The sequence below is a fragment of the Boleophthalmus pectinirostris genome, unplaced genomic scaffold, assembly GCF_026225935.1.
Source record: "Boleophthalmus pectinirostris isolate CB_2022bp ecotype Guang Dong unplaced genomic scaffold, ASM2622593v1 HiC_scaffold_2, whole genome shotgun sequence".
In the NCBI taxonomy this organism is placed as follows: Eukaryota; Metazoa; Chordata; class Actinopteri; order Gobiiformes; family Gobiidae; genus Boleophthalmus; species Boleophthalmus pectinirostris.
The window spans coordinates 14626640-14643741 of record NW_026571152.1 but is presented as its reverse complement, the minus strand read 5'-3'; the positions used below and the strand labels follow the sequence as shown (position 1 = coordinate 14643741).

General features: G+C 38.2%; 1 protein-coding gene across 1 annotated transcript in view; it reads right to left on the bottom strand.

Annotated features, from left to right (window-relative positions):
- Positions 1 to 17102, bottom strand: part of igf1ra (insulin-like growth factor 1a receptor) — an 84140-nt gene that overhangs the window by 8265 nt on the left and 58773 nt on the right. The window contains 13 exon segments of the mRNA XM_055155615.1: positions 50 to 154; positions 867 to 1096; positions 1370 to 1440; positions 2745 to 2844; positions 2924 to 3089; positions 3711 to 3853; positions 4410 to 4675; positions 8378 to 8585; positions 9231 to 9398; positions 10241 to 10470; positions 10795 to 10921; positions 11509 to 11717; positions 15208 to 15352. Coding sequence (XP_055011590.1) covers positions 50 to 154; positions 867 to 1096; positions 1370 to 1440; positions 2745 to 2844; positions 2924 to 3089; positions 3711 to 3853; positions 4410 to 4675; positions 8378 to 8585; positions 9231 to 9398; positions 10241 to 10470; positions 10795 to 10921; positions 11509 to 11717; positions 15208 to 15352 — 2168 coding nt within the window.

Sequence of the window (17102 nt, the reverse complement as noted above, 5' to 3'; positions counted from 1 at the left end):
GGAAGGGTATAGTAGGGTATAGTTTAAGTCTATGGTATAGAATACTCACTGGTTTTCGTAGAGAGCGCAGGTGGCTCTTGAGGTCTCCTCGGGTCATCAGCTCCATGATGACCAGAGTGGGCTGTCCCTGTGACACCACACCCAGCAGCCGCACCTGACCAATCACAGAGCAGATCAGTCACAACACATGATTTTGACTGACAATCCTCTCAAAGCTGCAGTCATCCCTCTTGCTAGTGTACCTTTTCCTATCACACTTTTTTCTTCCACTCAAGTTTTTATGAATATGCTGTAATCTAACACTGAACAGAGTGTATCACAGCTTCTTCAGCAATGACCTTTTGTGGCTTTCTCCTTGTGGAAGGTGTCAATAACTGTCTTCTGGACATCTGTCCAGTCCACAACCTTCAGCAGGATAGTATAGTCCACTGACCCAGACTGAGAGACCATTTAAAGGTTCAGGAAACCTTTGCGTGTGTTTTCAGTTAATTAGCTGATTAGGGTGTGACACCATGACTTCCCAATATTCAGCTTTTTCACACTATTCTAATTTTCTGAGACACATGAAATAAAGGCTTGAAAGCTTCACTCTATGGGTCATGAATCTATACAATATATGGGCTTGAATTTCTGAAAATAGTAACAAAAATATTGAACTTTTTCCATGATATTCTATTTTATTTTTGATGGACTAGTACATCATGTTCTAGAGTCTAAACTCTGGGAAGCAAGGGGGACAATTACAACTGTCAATACAACTTTTGGAAATGTATAACCAAAACAGAAAATCTATATGTTGCTCTATTTGTATGACATGACATACACTCCACATACTAACAGTAGAATATCCTTAGCTTGTCTCTTACCACGTGATGACAGTTGAACTCCTTCATGACCGAAGCTTCATTCAAAAACTCGATCCTCTCCCTCATGCTGGCTGTCTCATTCACCGTTTTGATGGCCACCCTGGTCTCTGGCTCGTCCTTGACCACCCCCTTGGCCGTGCCCTCGTACACCATACCGAAGGAGCCCTGGCCCAACTCACGGTGCATGCTGATCTTCTCCCGTGCCACCTCCCACTCGTCCGGCACATACACTGTCATGCACACAAGCGCACCTTCAGGTCAGTACAGGCAGCACGGGGGAGAAGAGTAAAAGTAGGACTAAACGCCTGCATGATGTCATCTAGTACTTGAAATTGCAGAGGCCACTGGAGGCAGCACACACTTAAGATTTTGACTGTTTTTGAACAAAGTAGTAGTAGATAACAGTAGATAATACTATTACAACACCAGGTACACAGTTTAGTAGCAAAAATAGATTGATCTTGTTTAGTTCCACTTTAAAAGGCGGATGCATTAGATCTTACTCTCGGCTGCACTGAAGTACTCTGGGTTCACAGAGGTGTACAGGACTCCGTTGCCAAGGCGATCGTTGTTCCTGTGGGGAGAAGCACTCTGGGTTAGGAATGGTATGAAACTGAATGGCATACATGTCGTAATAAAAAATACACATAATTACTTTTAGGCATTTAAAACACTGTAAAAAAAACTGTAAATTGATAGGATAAATATGGTAGGATATAGATTTTTTAAACATATACTGTATATATAATTTTATTTATTCCAAAACTTGCCGGAGGTCTGGTCAAGACAGATTAAGAAAATAAAGTTGGAGAATGAAATAACTGTGTCATGGTGGGCGTGTATCAGTGGTGAGGAAAGTGGGGGTAGATCGGAGCAAAGACCTTGAATGAGTATAAATATTACTGAAACATGAATAAATAACTTAAGAGAAGAGAAAACAACTGTGACATGGTTAAAAGCTCTGAAAAGTTGATAGGTCTTTAAAAATCTATATATCTATATATGCAGCTTTGAACTCAATTCTTTTTAACAAATCTATTCACATCTATGAGTAATCCTGCACAGTTCTTCAAGAGAATCCCAAACACCTTCCACCATATCTTGGCATTGTCTAGCTTTCCGACCTACATAACACAACCAACAAACATGAATTCTAACAGATATTGTTTTTAGCTTGAGCGTCTCTCATCTCTCGAGGTTTGTCTCTCAGCCAAACTTTATTTGATCGAGAGACCATAATCATTCAGGGCCATAAGGGGCACTTTCTCATCTGTGCTGGTACACAAAATGTACCAACAAAGACGAACGACCAATAGTGGACTTCAGTCTGCCGTACATCTCCATCTAAAAGCCTCAGGCCACTCCTTTGAGGATAGTGAGGTACAGATCTTAGGCAGAGAAAAACATTGGTTTGAAAGGAGTTAAAGAAGCTATTTTTGTTAGGAAAGACAATGCATCTTTGTACAGGAATGGGGGAAACAGACACCATCTATCTCCTGTTTACAACTCCATCCTCAAACTGAAATCAAAACAAGGAAAGAAAACAATAGTGATAGCCAGGTCAGGCCCAGAGGTGTGAAAGCACCTCTTATGGCCCTGAATGATTATGCTAATAAGACCCCACACTCAGTGCAAGTTCAACAGGCCTAGCTAACTAACAGAAACTATAAACAAGTAGGTGTGTTAGTTTTAGAGTTGTTTCATTGTAGTTAGCTCCTCCCTTCAAGCAGATATAAGGAAGTGTCCACCAGGATTCCGACCAGAAATGAAGAAGCAGCTTGGATGAGCTGCGAAACGTATTTGACCAAATAAACTTTTGTACAGTTGACAGACTGAATTTCTCCTTTTGCCATTTATCAGAGCTGTGCCTTCAATCACCTCTTCTTGCTCATGTAGAAGACCCCGGTGATGATGGCTGCGATGATCAGAGTCACTATGATGGGCAGGATGATTACCAGGTACAGCTTCTGGATGTCCCCTGTTCACAAGACCAGCACATATGAGTGTAAACATGTTTGTGACCACAGAGAGGATACTGCCTGATAAGGGGTGCTCACGTTTGGGAGGGGGCACATAGAAGGACACACTCTCTGTCCATGACCCGTTCCCAGCCAGAGATGTGGCTCGGACTCGGACAGAATAGTTTCCCGGGCCCAGCAGGGAGAGGCGTGCCCCCCTGTGGATGCGGTAGTGCTGTTGTGACACACACTCATGCTTCTCAGGCTGCAACACAGGAGAGACAGTATATCGGACTCTATTCATCTTTATGCATCAGTTATCTGTATTAATTTATCTTCTGGGTATTTTACAATGACTTATCTTAGCATGTGTTGAATTTTTGGTTACTGGCACAGCAATAAAGCTTAATGTGATTGTGATTTTTAATAAATGCGTGAAAGCCAACTCCATGAAACCAGTCCTACTAGTCAAATGAACAAAACTGTGACCTGATCGGGCTGAGGCCAAAATGCATATAACATCACATGCTATTTTATTTACCCATTCACATTTAACTGCATATTTTAACAGTAATGTATGTCATGTGTATTAGTCACATAATGCAGCAATATCATTAACTAAAGAAACAACTTTTTTCATATACAATATATATAAATGTGTCTAAAACTGATGTTAACTTGAAACAAGTTTCAACTCTCCCCTCTCTGTCAGACATGACAGTGAGTGCATGTGGTTGTTGCTCTGAACTCGAGGCCCAGTCTGTACTTGTCAGTATAAAACTTTCTCTCCTCTCCAGTAAGGCATAACAAGGTGTATATGTAATAGTCCCAGTCTCCTTCTATGTATGTATGTAACTGAGTGTATGTATGTGTTTGTTGCTCTGACCTCAGGGCCCAGTCTGTACTTGATGTCATACACCAGCACCAGTCCGTTGGGTGAGACGGGTTCAGGCCAGTGCAGCAGCACACTGCCCTCCGCCTTATCATCCATCTGCACCTGCACGCGCCCGGGGATGTCATCTGCCTTCTCTGTTTCACAACACAGATACCAGTGAATCCACAGCACTAACTCCATATGCACATCCATACATGTATTATAATGTAATGTAATGTTATGGAGGGTACAGTGGGAGAATTACTTAAATTTGCAGAAAAAAGTACTGCCTATGATTCTTCAGATAGTTTCAACAGAAGGCCTGTGGACTAACAAAAATGGTTTAAGGGCTACATTTAGCTCCTGGGCCATGGTTTGGATACTTGACTAAGTATTCATACAATGAAGGTCTGACTGACACCATTTTAGAAAACTCTTGATACTGCCTGATTTCATCTTGTTTTATCTGAATTTTTTTTTTACTTTTCATATGTAGCAAAAGTCTTATTATCAGTTTGTGATTCTATAATTGTATTCTGTATTTTGTCTTGATAAGAATTTTCAAAGCATTAGAAAGCAAATTGTAACAATAAAAAAGATAAAACTAACTATTATTGCTATAAAATTGATCTAAACTAGTCAAACTATAGAAAAATAAATGAATATACTGAATTTAAGCCATTTTAAACAAGCTTAACAGTGTGCTCTTACCTGCTGGTTTGGTCCTGGCGAACACAAAGTCGGAGGCGCTACAGCGGCTCACCTCCTCGTTGCAGGCGTGCACATCTATCCTGTACAGGGTGAAGGGGCGCAAGTGAAAGATGTCCAGGTACTCTGAGGTACTTTTGTCCTCTGAGAACAGGTACTCTCTGACAGGTGGTAGGCCCTCTGTGCTGTTGTCCCCCACACCCAAAGACACGTTAGCCTGTGTGCTGTTAGCCACACCGAAGACATCTCTACGGCGACGGTCTGGAGGTCTGAAACACACATTAGTTTAAGTTTAACTTTATTCAGGTTGATGACATTTTGTTGGTCACTTCAGCGTTTTATATAGTCTCTAGTCAATTATAAAACAGTTTGCAGGACTGTATCTCTGACACAGTGAAAAATAAAGCAGTTTGTCACAAGCTAAAAACATGTCTACTTGTAATTATCTGGCTGAGCTGCTCAAAGTTTGGTGAAGATTTATGGACATTAAAAACCACAAAAGAAGACCAAGGATTAGGATGACTGGATTTTATTTTAGTATCAGGAAGTGCACATAAGCATGCTAGTTGTTGTAACTTTACCATCACGGCAAAACTGCGCTCTTGTCTCTGAAAGTTGTGAAAACTGCTTACAGTCTTCCCTGGGTAAACTTTGAGTATTTCCATAGTACTGATCACAAGTGGAACTGTCCCCAGACTCAGTCTTAAATGCAGAAGTCTATGTGTCTCGTAGGAGCGGGCGGAGGGATATTGCTCCCGGTGGTGTAGTGAGGAGTGATGAGGTCAGACAGATCAGTGGACACACACAGATACATACAAATGCACTGGGCGCGTTTTCCACCACAATGTTACTGGACTGGAAAAGAGGACAGCCAGACAGAAAATGGTTAAATATAAAAATAATAAGCAAGTTTTCTTGGCTAGACAGTCTGAGAGCAGTGACAGCGACCTACATTTTATGTAACTGCCATACACAAGGAGAAGCAAAGATGTAACGCTCACAGCATAAGTCTCTACTGAATGGAAGGGCATCTGACCTAGGCCTACATGGTGATGGCTAGATAGACTGACACTACATCCAAACTTTGTCAAGGTGGGTGAAGTGTTTAGCGTAAGGATACAACAACAGTATTCATTGGTCAAACCTTTGGGTAAATTGGGTACGAGGTAGGGTTGTTAAAAGTTGAAAATTGAAAATCAGATCCTAAGTAATACTGAAAGTATGGTATTGTCAAAATTAGATACTCAATTCAGCATATATTGATAGTTAAAAAAAAAAACTTCACATTCATAGAGTAAGACTTTAGAATGAGCTTTCTGTAGAACCTACATAGAACATAGACCAGTACATGCCCAGGACCACTGTGGAACCTACCTGGATTACACAGATATAAGGCCACATGGGAATATAAAAGAAAGTACTATGATTTAATGTTGTAAGGGACATTCTTTTGTCTGAATAAAGAGTGTTTTTTATAGTCATTGTGATATCGGTATTGAGTATCGAGTTTATTCCTTCAAATCTGAAATTTTAGTATCATGACAACATTAGTAGTACATGGGTTAATGCAATCTATCTGAAGTTCAAATCTTGAACACAGAAGGAGCAGTGCAGGAAACACAAATGTTCAAATCATTTCATATTGTCAACATGAAGCTTTTGTCATTTGCAGACTTACTCACAGTGGGAAAATCATAACCAAAACTTAGTTTTCAATAAAAATATTATTCAAGTAAGAGTACAAGTCTGCTTCTAGAAAAGTACAATTTCTTTAAAAAAGTGAATATAAGTAAGAGTACTACCTTCTTCTGCTACTGTAAGACTATTAGTGAAAACCACTATAGACACCGTCCTCTGATGTGTTGCTCAGAGACAGTGGGTCCTGTGGTGTGGAGGAGACCTGATCCCCCAGTCCAACACAGGGACCGTGGGAAAGCCCAATCGCACAAGTACACTAACACACTAACACGCTAACATGCTAACATTCTTGTGTGACAGACAGAAGAGGAGCCGTTGTAAAAGCCAAAGCCTATCAGTGAAAAGTGAAATCAGCTAGGGGTTTTCAGATGGTTAGAAGAGTAGACTTTAGCTGCACTCAAACAGTAGGTGGAGGCCCAGATGTTAGTAACTTTAGAAAGTCAAATATCTTAGTAAGCCTCTTTTTGTGTATCATAGCAAAACATCTGATCCAAGGATCGGAAGATCATCATACAATGATCAACCGAGAGATTAGAAATGTAAGCATGCTGATATGGTACATAATATGTACATGTAATTTTACAGAGCACCCAGTTTTGTAGGATGCAGTTATATCCCTTGTCTAAGTAAATGTCGGACAATACATAGAAAAAACCTGACTCTTACTTGGCCCAGAAGAGGGCTTGTCCTGCTTGTTTCTATAGAAATGTAAACTTTATCTAACTTCATGAAGAATGTTACTAAGTATGATTTTAACTTTCTGTTTCCATGGAATCATGAAAGCCACTTTCCACCCCAAGAAACTCCCGCACTGTACCTTTAATCTTAATCTTAACACAATTAACATAGGCATCTGATGTCATCAACATTCCCTGGGGATTAAAAATTTATCTAATCTTGGTTTTAACTAAATCTAACCATAAATAACTGACTTACCTGGAACTTAAACAGGTGAGCCGATTTTGTAGTGTTAAACACATAAAAAGTTTATCCAGTTAATCACATTTTTTCCTAAACAGAATCGAGAAAATGAACACTGGCTTCTGAATGTGTTGTTTTTGTATTTTTTCTTGAATTTGCAGACAAACTTTTTTGACATTGTTGGCTAATGTGTGTGCATTGTGTCTCCCTGGTAACTGCTGAACATTCCACCATAGAGATACATATTTAACACCCCCAGAGTGGTATCACCAAAAAGTATCAATAAGATGAAAAGAAAATATGAACGAACATACACAAACCACTGAGCACACATCTCTGTCAACTACGTAATTAACACTCACCCCTCCAGAAGAAGGTTCTGGGTGTGAGTCCAGGATCAGACCAGATCAAAATTGAGTTTACAAGATCTGCCTGGGTGTTTTTTTTTTGTGGCTTCTACAATCACCACAAACCATACAATAATGTTTCTGCAAGGTACCATGACAACCTAGTTTAGTATTAGCACTGAAATATGGATGACATTCAGATGACAATCTTATTTCTAACTCACAAACTGAGAAGTACTGAGAGACACTAGAGCAGTGATCAAAAACACCCAAATCAAACCCACTTATCTACTCTGCTCACCACGCCCTCCTTCAGGTCATCTCCAGGATTACACCCTCCCCTGGGCACTATAAGGCTGCTGTGGTTTTATTAAAAAATCATTAAAAACATATAGACCATGACATTTGCACACAGGAGAGAGATCATGAGAGGAGGGGCCGATATGGATATGATTACAATGGAAAGTTATGATTTATTTTTCTTATTGATACTGTAATATTTGGAGCTGCCAAGTGGATCACATGACAAAGATCATATTACTGATAACAAAAGCTCCATATTTTAATAAACAATTGGCGTACATTTGTAGCCCTATTTGTATGTGAAAATTGTATTTTAAACTAGGGTTGAAAATCAGATACTAATCAATATTAAAACTAGTACAAAAACTAGATATTAACTTGAGCGGCTATCAATGCTAAAAAAAAAAAAAAAAAAAATCACGTTCACAGGACAGAAACAGATTTTTCGTGAAAACCTATAGAGGGATTTTGAGCTGTATCAGAACAAGTAAAATGACGACTAAGGGATAACACAAATATAAGTCCACATGGCAATATAAAAGAAAGTACTACGATTTAATGTTGAAAGTAACACTCTATTGTCTAATAAAGTGTTTGTTATCATCATGGTATCACAATAGCTACTGAGTAACAGTACTAGAAATCAAGTTTGAAATGTTATTATCGTGACAAAACCAATGTGGAGCCATGTTGGTGTTGTACCTTTGATAGAAGATGGCATTATGGAGGAAGTTCTCAAACATCTTGAGGAAGAAGCGGTTGGCCTTCTCGCGGTCCTTCTCCTCCTGGGTTTTCGGGCAGCCACAGCACGGGCCCTTCTCACCCTCTGCTGCGTCTGACTTGGTGGGTTTGGTGTTCTCCTCCTGTTCGGTCAGGCCGTTTGCCGGGACGCGGATGGGGGTCTTTAGTTCTGTGTAACAAAAAAGCAAGATTACTGACTTACTAGATTTTTTTCTTCACTCACCTGTATATGTGTATTTCTTGCCCCAGAACAGAAATATTGTATAAGCAGCTCTTGAGGTCAACATAAGTCGACTATGTGCTGTCTGTATCTAATAAAAAATTTTCTTATTGTTGGATAATCAAGGAAATGCGTGTTGGCATGCTAGTTGTTGTTAGTTTTGGCATCACAGCAAAACTCTTCTCTGGTATCTGAGACCTGTGAAAGTGCTTATAAACTGATTGAGGTGAATAATTAGGATGCTTGGAGTGCATTAAGTACATGAGGAATAACACCGCTGAAAACCATTTAAAATGAACTAGCTCTGTTTTTCACATTTTTAAGATGGTAAAAATCAAGTACACTCTAATGTATGTGAGTGTGTCAGTGAACATATTGAAAAAATATAATCATTAGCAATGTTATTATTGTCAGCATGTGGCAAAAAAATAGATAGACTGACATGCTTTCATGTGAGGCATGGTCTGTCCATATACTGAGAATGAGAAAAACTTGTATGTGTATCTGCAGGTTAAGGCATTTGATATTTGAATCTCTCCTAACATGTCTTCTTTAGCCTGTTCACTATGGTGTGTGTGTGGTGGGGGAGCAGACCTTTGGAGCAGTAGTTGTGTAGGTAGAGTTCGCGGTCTTCATGCTGTTGCTGCCAGCGCACCAGGTAGTAGCTCAGGTTCCCGTTGGGGAAGGCCGGGGGCAGCCACTTCACCAGGAGACGGGTGGAGGAGTTAGCGTAGGCATGGGTTTCTTTAGGCATCGACGGCACTGCAATCACAAAGGAGGTTGTTGTTTACGTTAGCCCTCTAACAGGAAGAATTAAAACAGGGTATGAATGCAAATAGAAAACAATAAAAAAAATATTGTGTCATTGTGTCACTGGGCAAAATATGTAACCTGGTGTAAGAAAGGATAAACTGTTATTTAAAGATCCTATTCAGCAAAATGCAGCCATTTTATAATGCTGTTACCTCCTCAAAAATATACCAAGAGTTGTGTTTCGTTTCATTCACACATTTGAGTAATTATGCAGTATTTGTCTGTCTGCATCTTCAATGTTCAATATGCTCTCTGATATTATGTAGTGGTAGTTTTAAGGTTAACATCTATTTTTAGCCTTAACTGAACTAGTTTAGTCTACAATACACTTGAATAACCTTCAGCTGTTGCTTTTATTTTGAAGCTTTTTTTGTTTTACATCTTGTACAGATGAGATCGTCACAGAAAGTCTAACATCTGCTGGTGCACCAAGGAGTGAAGCAGATTCAATGTGGCTAAAACAATAGCTGTAACATCAAAGTTTGGCAAATCCAGGGCTAAAATGATCAAAATTATTCCTGTGAAGGTGTATGGATTTTAAAAACACAGCAGAGAACTTTCTGTATTACCACTTAATGACATCACAAGCTGGAACAGGGTGTTTTCATTTTGAGAGAGCACAGAATAAAATGCAGGATTTTATGAATAAAACAAAACATAGCTCCATCCCTGTTCATGATAAGGAAAATTTATAACATAAATAAAAAATAATGTCATATATATTAACTTGTAACTTGTTTTGAATGCCTAATAAAAGTAAAAAAGAACATATTAGTTAGTGGTGTACTGACTGGAGGGGCGTGTGCGGATGTAGACGATGTGGCTCTTGGCCCCTGGGAGGCGGTCTGCCTGCAGAGTGATGCCCTTCACAAAGATGGCGTATTGGGTCCAGGGCTTGAGCTGCTGCAGAGTCACTTTAGGGTCATCGCTCTGGTCACCAGGGAGATCCACATCCACCATGTTCCAGCTGTTAGAGCCACATCCGTCCAGCCCATCAAACTCTGTGATATTCTGGAAAGGACTGAAGAAGACACATGTAAGAGGATGGAAGGATGGACAGTATCAGTTTATGTAGAAAGTAAACTACCAGTAGAATGTTTGGATACACCTTTTCAAGGAATACCAAAAGCACAAAGAAATGATCAGTGTAAAAGGTGTTTATCTAAAATAAATCTAAACCATTAGTTATTTTTAGTTTATATATTTTGCTTACAAGATTCTATATGTGTCATTCATAGCTTTTATGCTTTCAGTGATAATGTACAATGTAAATAATCATGGAAATAAACATAAGTAAAAAGTGTGTCCAAAGGTTTGACAGGTAGTGTATGTAGGGACGCCGTACGCTTCTTTGTAGTAGACGACGAAGTTGACGTGGTCTGAGTAGTTGTGAGGTCGATAGTGCTCCCAGCTCAGCCAGATGGTGTAGCTTGTGGTGTGGTTGGCCTTGAACTTCAGAATGTGGCTTTCACCTGTGGACAAAACATGAGAGTTACATCAGGCCTGGATGGTGAGTCCATAAGCAGAGGAGCTGTACTGGAAGGACATTTAGACATTGGCCTTGTGTTCAGGTATGTGTTTTGTTACCAGACAGAGGCTTTAGTGCAAGTTTGAAGAATATGCTTTATATGCGCTGTATTATCACTGCACTGAATGTGGTTACTTTTATCAATGAATGACACAACAAATTGTTATAAACATGAATTCCACACCAGCTAATGAAAACACTGTGCAGGTTTGTGAAATCGTAGTGTATTGTTTTCTTTCATGCTTTTGCATATTAATGGAAATTTTCATATGGAAGCATGGGTGATGTAGGATTGTAGGCTGAGTCTTGGACAGGATCGTACTCCTAAACATAAGAAGGTTTGAACATGCATAAAAGCCTCTCTTTAACATAATATTATATTAATTTTGTTCATTTTTAGTAACAGTTCACATCAGAAAAACTGTTCTGTTTTGGTGTCTTCACTGTGATATGAGCTTTTACAATGACATATGCATTTATATGTAGGACATATGGTTTAGCAGTGTTAGAGTAGTGTGGTACATTACTCACAGCTGGCTCTCTGTCCGTTGTTGTGGAAGTCGCTCTCCTCTTGCTTGACCGTGATGCCTGTGCGCTCCACCATCTTGTGGATCTCGGACATACACAGTTTGGGGTTCATGCGGAAGAAGAGGCGCCCCGACTGGATGGTCAGGTTGTGCTGTGTCCAGTTCCACAGGTACTGCAGGTTCATGTTGTTAATAGCTGAAAATGCATACATGCTGGGGGAGAAAGCGAGAGAGAGACAATACATTATAGTCACATTTCTTCTTCAGTAAGGGGTGGGCAATACATCAATACAAAACTTAAACTGATTGCCATCTACTTTTCTGTTCCCACTTCTCTCATTGGTCAGCTTCTCTAATGTTCTGAATGAGTGACAGGTGAATTTAATGAATCACAGCAATGGCTGAACACTCAGAGGAAACAGACAGATTTATTTATTTGAGGCAAATAAATGTACCTGAATTATATTTGATGAGATATTTCTTGCCATATTGTCCACCCCTAATATCAGATGTATTGTAAGTATTTATGGTACTTAGAGATACATATGGAAGTAAAGAGCTTTGTAAAATATAAAAAAAATAGGTAATAAAATAAATAAATAAATACATACAAATAAATGCAATTTGGTATTGCAAACATAAAACATAATGTTGATTTTAAATACATGTATACTTTATGTCATCTATTTTTTTACAACATAAATGCAGTGTTCTGTTTTAGTAGTAGTAGTAGTAGTAATAATAATAATAATAATAATAATAATAATAATGCATTTTATTTAAAGGCGCATTTCTGGGCACAAAATTTAGTTAAGGAGAATCTTTTAAAGGTCCTATATTACACAAAATTCACTCATGAGCTTTTAGACATGCTAGACTGCTGTTACATTTGAGTAACGCTTTATTATTAGTTGAATGCTCTGTTCCACGTCATTGTGTCATAAATGGCTAAAATTATCCAAATGATTCCAGTGAACATGTATGGAGTTTCAAAACACAATGAAGCATGTCCTGTGCTCACAGACTGCACATAGACTGTATAAAGAAGCAGACTAAGAGAGTGTGATGCCACCCATAGAATTCGGCTCCTCTCAAATGAAGCTCGCGATGCTAATAGTTACGTGGGTGAATTTGGAGCCAGGCTCAATATGAGGAATAGGATTTTTTTTTTAACAGACAAAATAGCAAAATAAAAACACTAAACACATAGATCGGGTTAATACAAACAAAATGACAAGTCTCAGCAGTTGTAAAGAGAGGGGCCACAATATTCCAATGCAAGTGAATGGGAGCCGGGGTCAATAGGAGATGGAAGCACCGGCATTCAAACTTCATATTTGACACGCGGCGGCTAGTGTGTTAGCTATCCATTTATACGGGCCATTTAAAATCCAATTATTTGTTTTGGATTCACATAAAAGAACTGAAAGGGAAATGGTTGCGTCACTGATTTACTTAAAGTCAATATTTACTTTTTTGTAGTAGAGGCATCAACCTTATTTTGACCTTATTTTTTTGCAGTTAACAAAACTAATTAAAACCAAATTTCAATGTCTTCATATTTCCTCATTGAATAATATGTGTTTCATTACAGCAAGATGATGTCAGTGCATTCCTTGATATCCAGTTCATGTGACAAGTGACATTTGAAAGGACATGTGCTGTACTACACCTCCATATTAAATACATGCCTTCCTTATGGGCATTCCTCGGGTGTAACCTAAGCCTGGGAGAGAGCGGGGAGACGGGCACTGGCTTTCCCATGACCCCTGCCTCTGACCGACAGCCAAAAGTCAGGCTCGTATCTGAATGAGCTGCTGATCCAGGCTAACAGGACACTGATAGCACAACACTATCTGTTTAGCTAACTTATCAGGCTGCACTCTTGAGATGAAACAGTCATGTGTAAAGTGCACCGTGCTTAAATGATTTATATTTCATTTATCATTTAAAGTGCATGCGGCAAGTTTTCATAATTATGACTCCGCGTGATGAGACAGTTCCTGTGGTAAATATCTAGCATAGTTTTACATCAGTTAAGTTTGTGGAAAACAAAGTTTGAAAAGAAAAGTACAAAAGTAGTGCTGAGTAAAAAAAACACAATACTTCTACCTCTATGTCATCATTACGGAAAATTCCTTCCAAAATGCAGAGACGATTGTACATACAAGGAAGTCAGTTTTCTGAGAGTTAAACAATGATCCAACTGTCTAATCATCACTATTGTGTAATTTAGACAAGTTTTGGCCCTTGCTTAGATTGTGGTTGCTAGGTAACCAAGATCTAAACTTCACCAAATTGAAATAAAAAGAAAGAACATAGCAACTCTTAAATATAATTATTACATAATGTTTTTGTGAAATTCATATTTCAACCTGTCATATGCACTTAAATAGCCTATTATTTTATTTCTAGGATGTATCTATATTATTTTATTTAGTATAAATAAATAAAATTGCACAATAGAAGAGAAACATTTTCATGGGAAATTCTTTGTATTATTCATGCAGCTTTGAGTTTAGGAATGACAAAAGCATATAAGCGACATAAATACATAAGGCTACTCCATTATTTTAAAACAAAAATCATAATCATGAATATGATTTGAGTCATTCCAAACATTTTGTTATTTTGAAAATACCATAATTATCAATTATATAGTTTGTAGCTGCAAACTTATATGAACAGGCTTTTTTGAACACCTTTTGGACATGCTTTGATATAAAAGATACTCAATTCAATTCAGAATTCTTTATCAATTTTAGCTCTGATAGTCAATTTTAATTTAATTTAATAATTAAATTTGTTTTGCCACCAAAACACAAGGTGGGCCAAGACACAATTCCAACTCCAATGGACAATAGGAGAAAAGGTTCGAAGCTAGTTGAGTATTCACGCCCAAGTATGCCAGAGCAAGCTGGAGAAACCAAGACAGCCAAGCCCCAAGGAACTGTCTCCCAAAGGAGAGGAGGAAAAGAGACAGAAGACAAAAGAAACACCAACTTACAGCCATTGTGTAGGCACCTTCAGCAACATCCAACCCTGAGCTGAATGGATCGTCAATTCAGCCCAAAGCTATCAAACCAAAGAGTGGAGGTTTGAAGCTACCATTTGACAAACCAAAAGTAGAAATGTCTAAAAGAATGTGTTGCCTCCACTGGCTACTGCTATTTCAAGTACTACACAGGACTGTCCTGCTTACAGCCAGGAGTTTGTAATCACAAAAGCAAGAGCAATAAGCAATTGCGAAGCTTGAAGTGTGGATACACATTATTCACACTGTTCCACCTGTCCTCAATAAATTTACAGTATGAACATTACTTTGGCAGCGAAAATGTAAAATTCGAATTAAATTATTTGAATAGTGAACTCAACTCTAATGATCTAAAAAAATGAATAACCATGATTACTTAGGTCATAATGGACATCTCACCTACTTTAATAATTTTTCACATAGAAGCAGAGGAAGAAGAGAAGAAAAGAATTTTAATAATTTGTAATGTTTTGTATTTCACAGTTTGTCTTTCAAAACAGATAAACAGGTTTTTGTTTAAATGTTTGTCTTTCATACACTTACAATTTTTATAAATTGAATGTTTTAAATAATGACATTTTTTAATCAATGTATTTATTTATTTTGTATTAATATATTTGTTGTCTACTCTACTACCAACATAAAAAGTAGTGGTGAAAGAGGACATACTTGTCCATGAGTTGGTGTCCGTTGATGTAGCGCAGGCTCTTGAGGAAGGAGAGAGAGTCCAGAGTGTGGGAGTGTCGGATCCTCACGTAGCCTGTCACCGTCTGGATCAGGCCCATGAAGCTCTCCAGCTCCAACGCAATGTTGTCTACGAAAGAGAGACAATCTATATCAGCATATGTCAAGGATTCTATGGAGGTAACCAACATCCAGCAGTTTATAACATCTATACATGTAAATAAGAGTAGGACTGTGTCACATGTTTCACCAATTAATTTCTTGAAATATTTGGTTTATATGTATGTGTAACTGCCAGGGATAAAATTACATTAGCATTACTGTCATTTTGTAATATGAAAATCTCAAAATATTGCTTTGTTGCAGTGGAAATTATTCAATATTTGTCTACACTGTCCATTTGAGTCCACTAAAGTTTCAAGCTAGTTTGTCATTTTTATTTTATCAAGAAAAAGTTAATCTCCATTAAATAAAATATAGTTTATAAAAATTTAACTTGACTTGAAATGCTATCTGAAAAAAAATCTCATCCTCATACCACAATTAAGTGGTTAATCAGATAGACATTAGAATATGATCAATATTAAAGGTCCTATACTATGCAAACCTGACACCTCTGCCAAAACATACACAGGGTTGTGTTTTGTTTCATTAATTTCATTTTATTTACTGCTTGAGTAATCTTGCATTATTAGTCTGTCTACATCTCCAGCGCTGAAAATGTTCTGATCCACTTTGTGATGTCATGAAGTGGTACTTCAAGTTAACAGCTAATTTTGTTCAGTAGAGACTGGCAATTCCAGGTCTGAAATTATCCACATAATTATGCTGAAGGTGTATGGAGAAAAACACAGTACAGTCAGGTACTTCCTGCATTATCACATGACATGACAACATGGAACAGAGTTTCAGAGAAGAACAACTAAATATGCAGGAGTTGTGTGTTAAACATTTGTGAATTAAACAAAACAACTCCAGGTATGTTTTTGATGAGGAAACAACATTATAAAATAGTTCAGTAAAAATGCCCTTTAGCAACTTCTTTACCTCTGATGAAAAACATAGAAAATCTGGTCAGCTGACAGAACCAGTTGTAATGTATGGCCTAACCCAGACTGATTCCATACGTCCCCTCAGACAGTCTCTTAATGCTCACATCCACAGGCCTCATATGCATGGATTATGCTCTGATCCAGCCCGCGGAGTGAGAGCTTACACTGTAATGTGATAATTGGGTTAGCCTAAAGGGGCTGGAGGTCCTGGTGGTTCTGTTGCCCTCTCTCTACCTCCCAGCAGCAGCTCTCAGCGGCCTCCAACCACATCCACCACAAGTGAACAGAGAAGGGCTGATTTCCAACCATATCCACAAGCGTTTAGAGATATTGTATGGTGAGATACCCTATACTTAATATAAAGTAGTGAATTTAAAGGGCCCATATTACACTATTTTCTGATCTCTGATAAAATGTTGTTACCTCATCAAGAAACATGGAGTTCTATTTTGTTTCATTCACACGAATCCTGCATATTTAGGCATATATATACAGGAAGTGCTCCACTGTGTTTTTAAAAGTCATACACCTTCACTAGAATCATTTGGATGATTTCAGCCCTGGAATTGCCATTCAGCCCTGGAATTGCCAAAAAGGTAAAAAGTAGCTGTTAACTTGAAAACTACAACTTCATGACATCACAAGTTGGAATAGAGATGTCGACAGACTAACAATAAAGGATTACTCAAACATGTGAATGAAACAAAAGACAACTCCAGGTATGTATTCAATGAGGTAACAACATTAGAATATAACATTGCAGGCTTATATATTTACTGAACCACGTTCCAACTCATTTGTATTAAGACATTTCATTCATATTTTGTG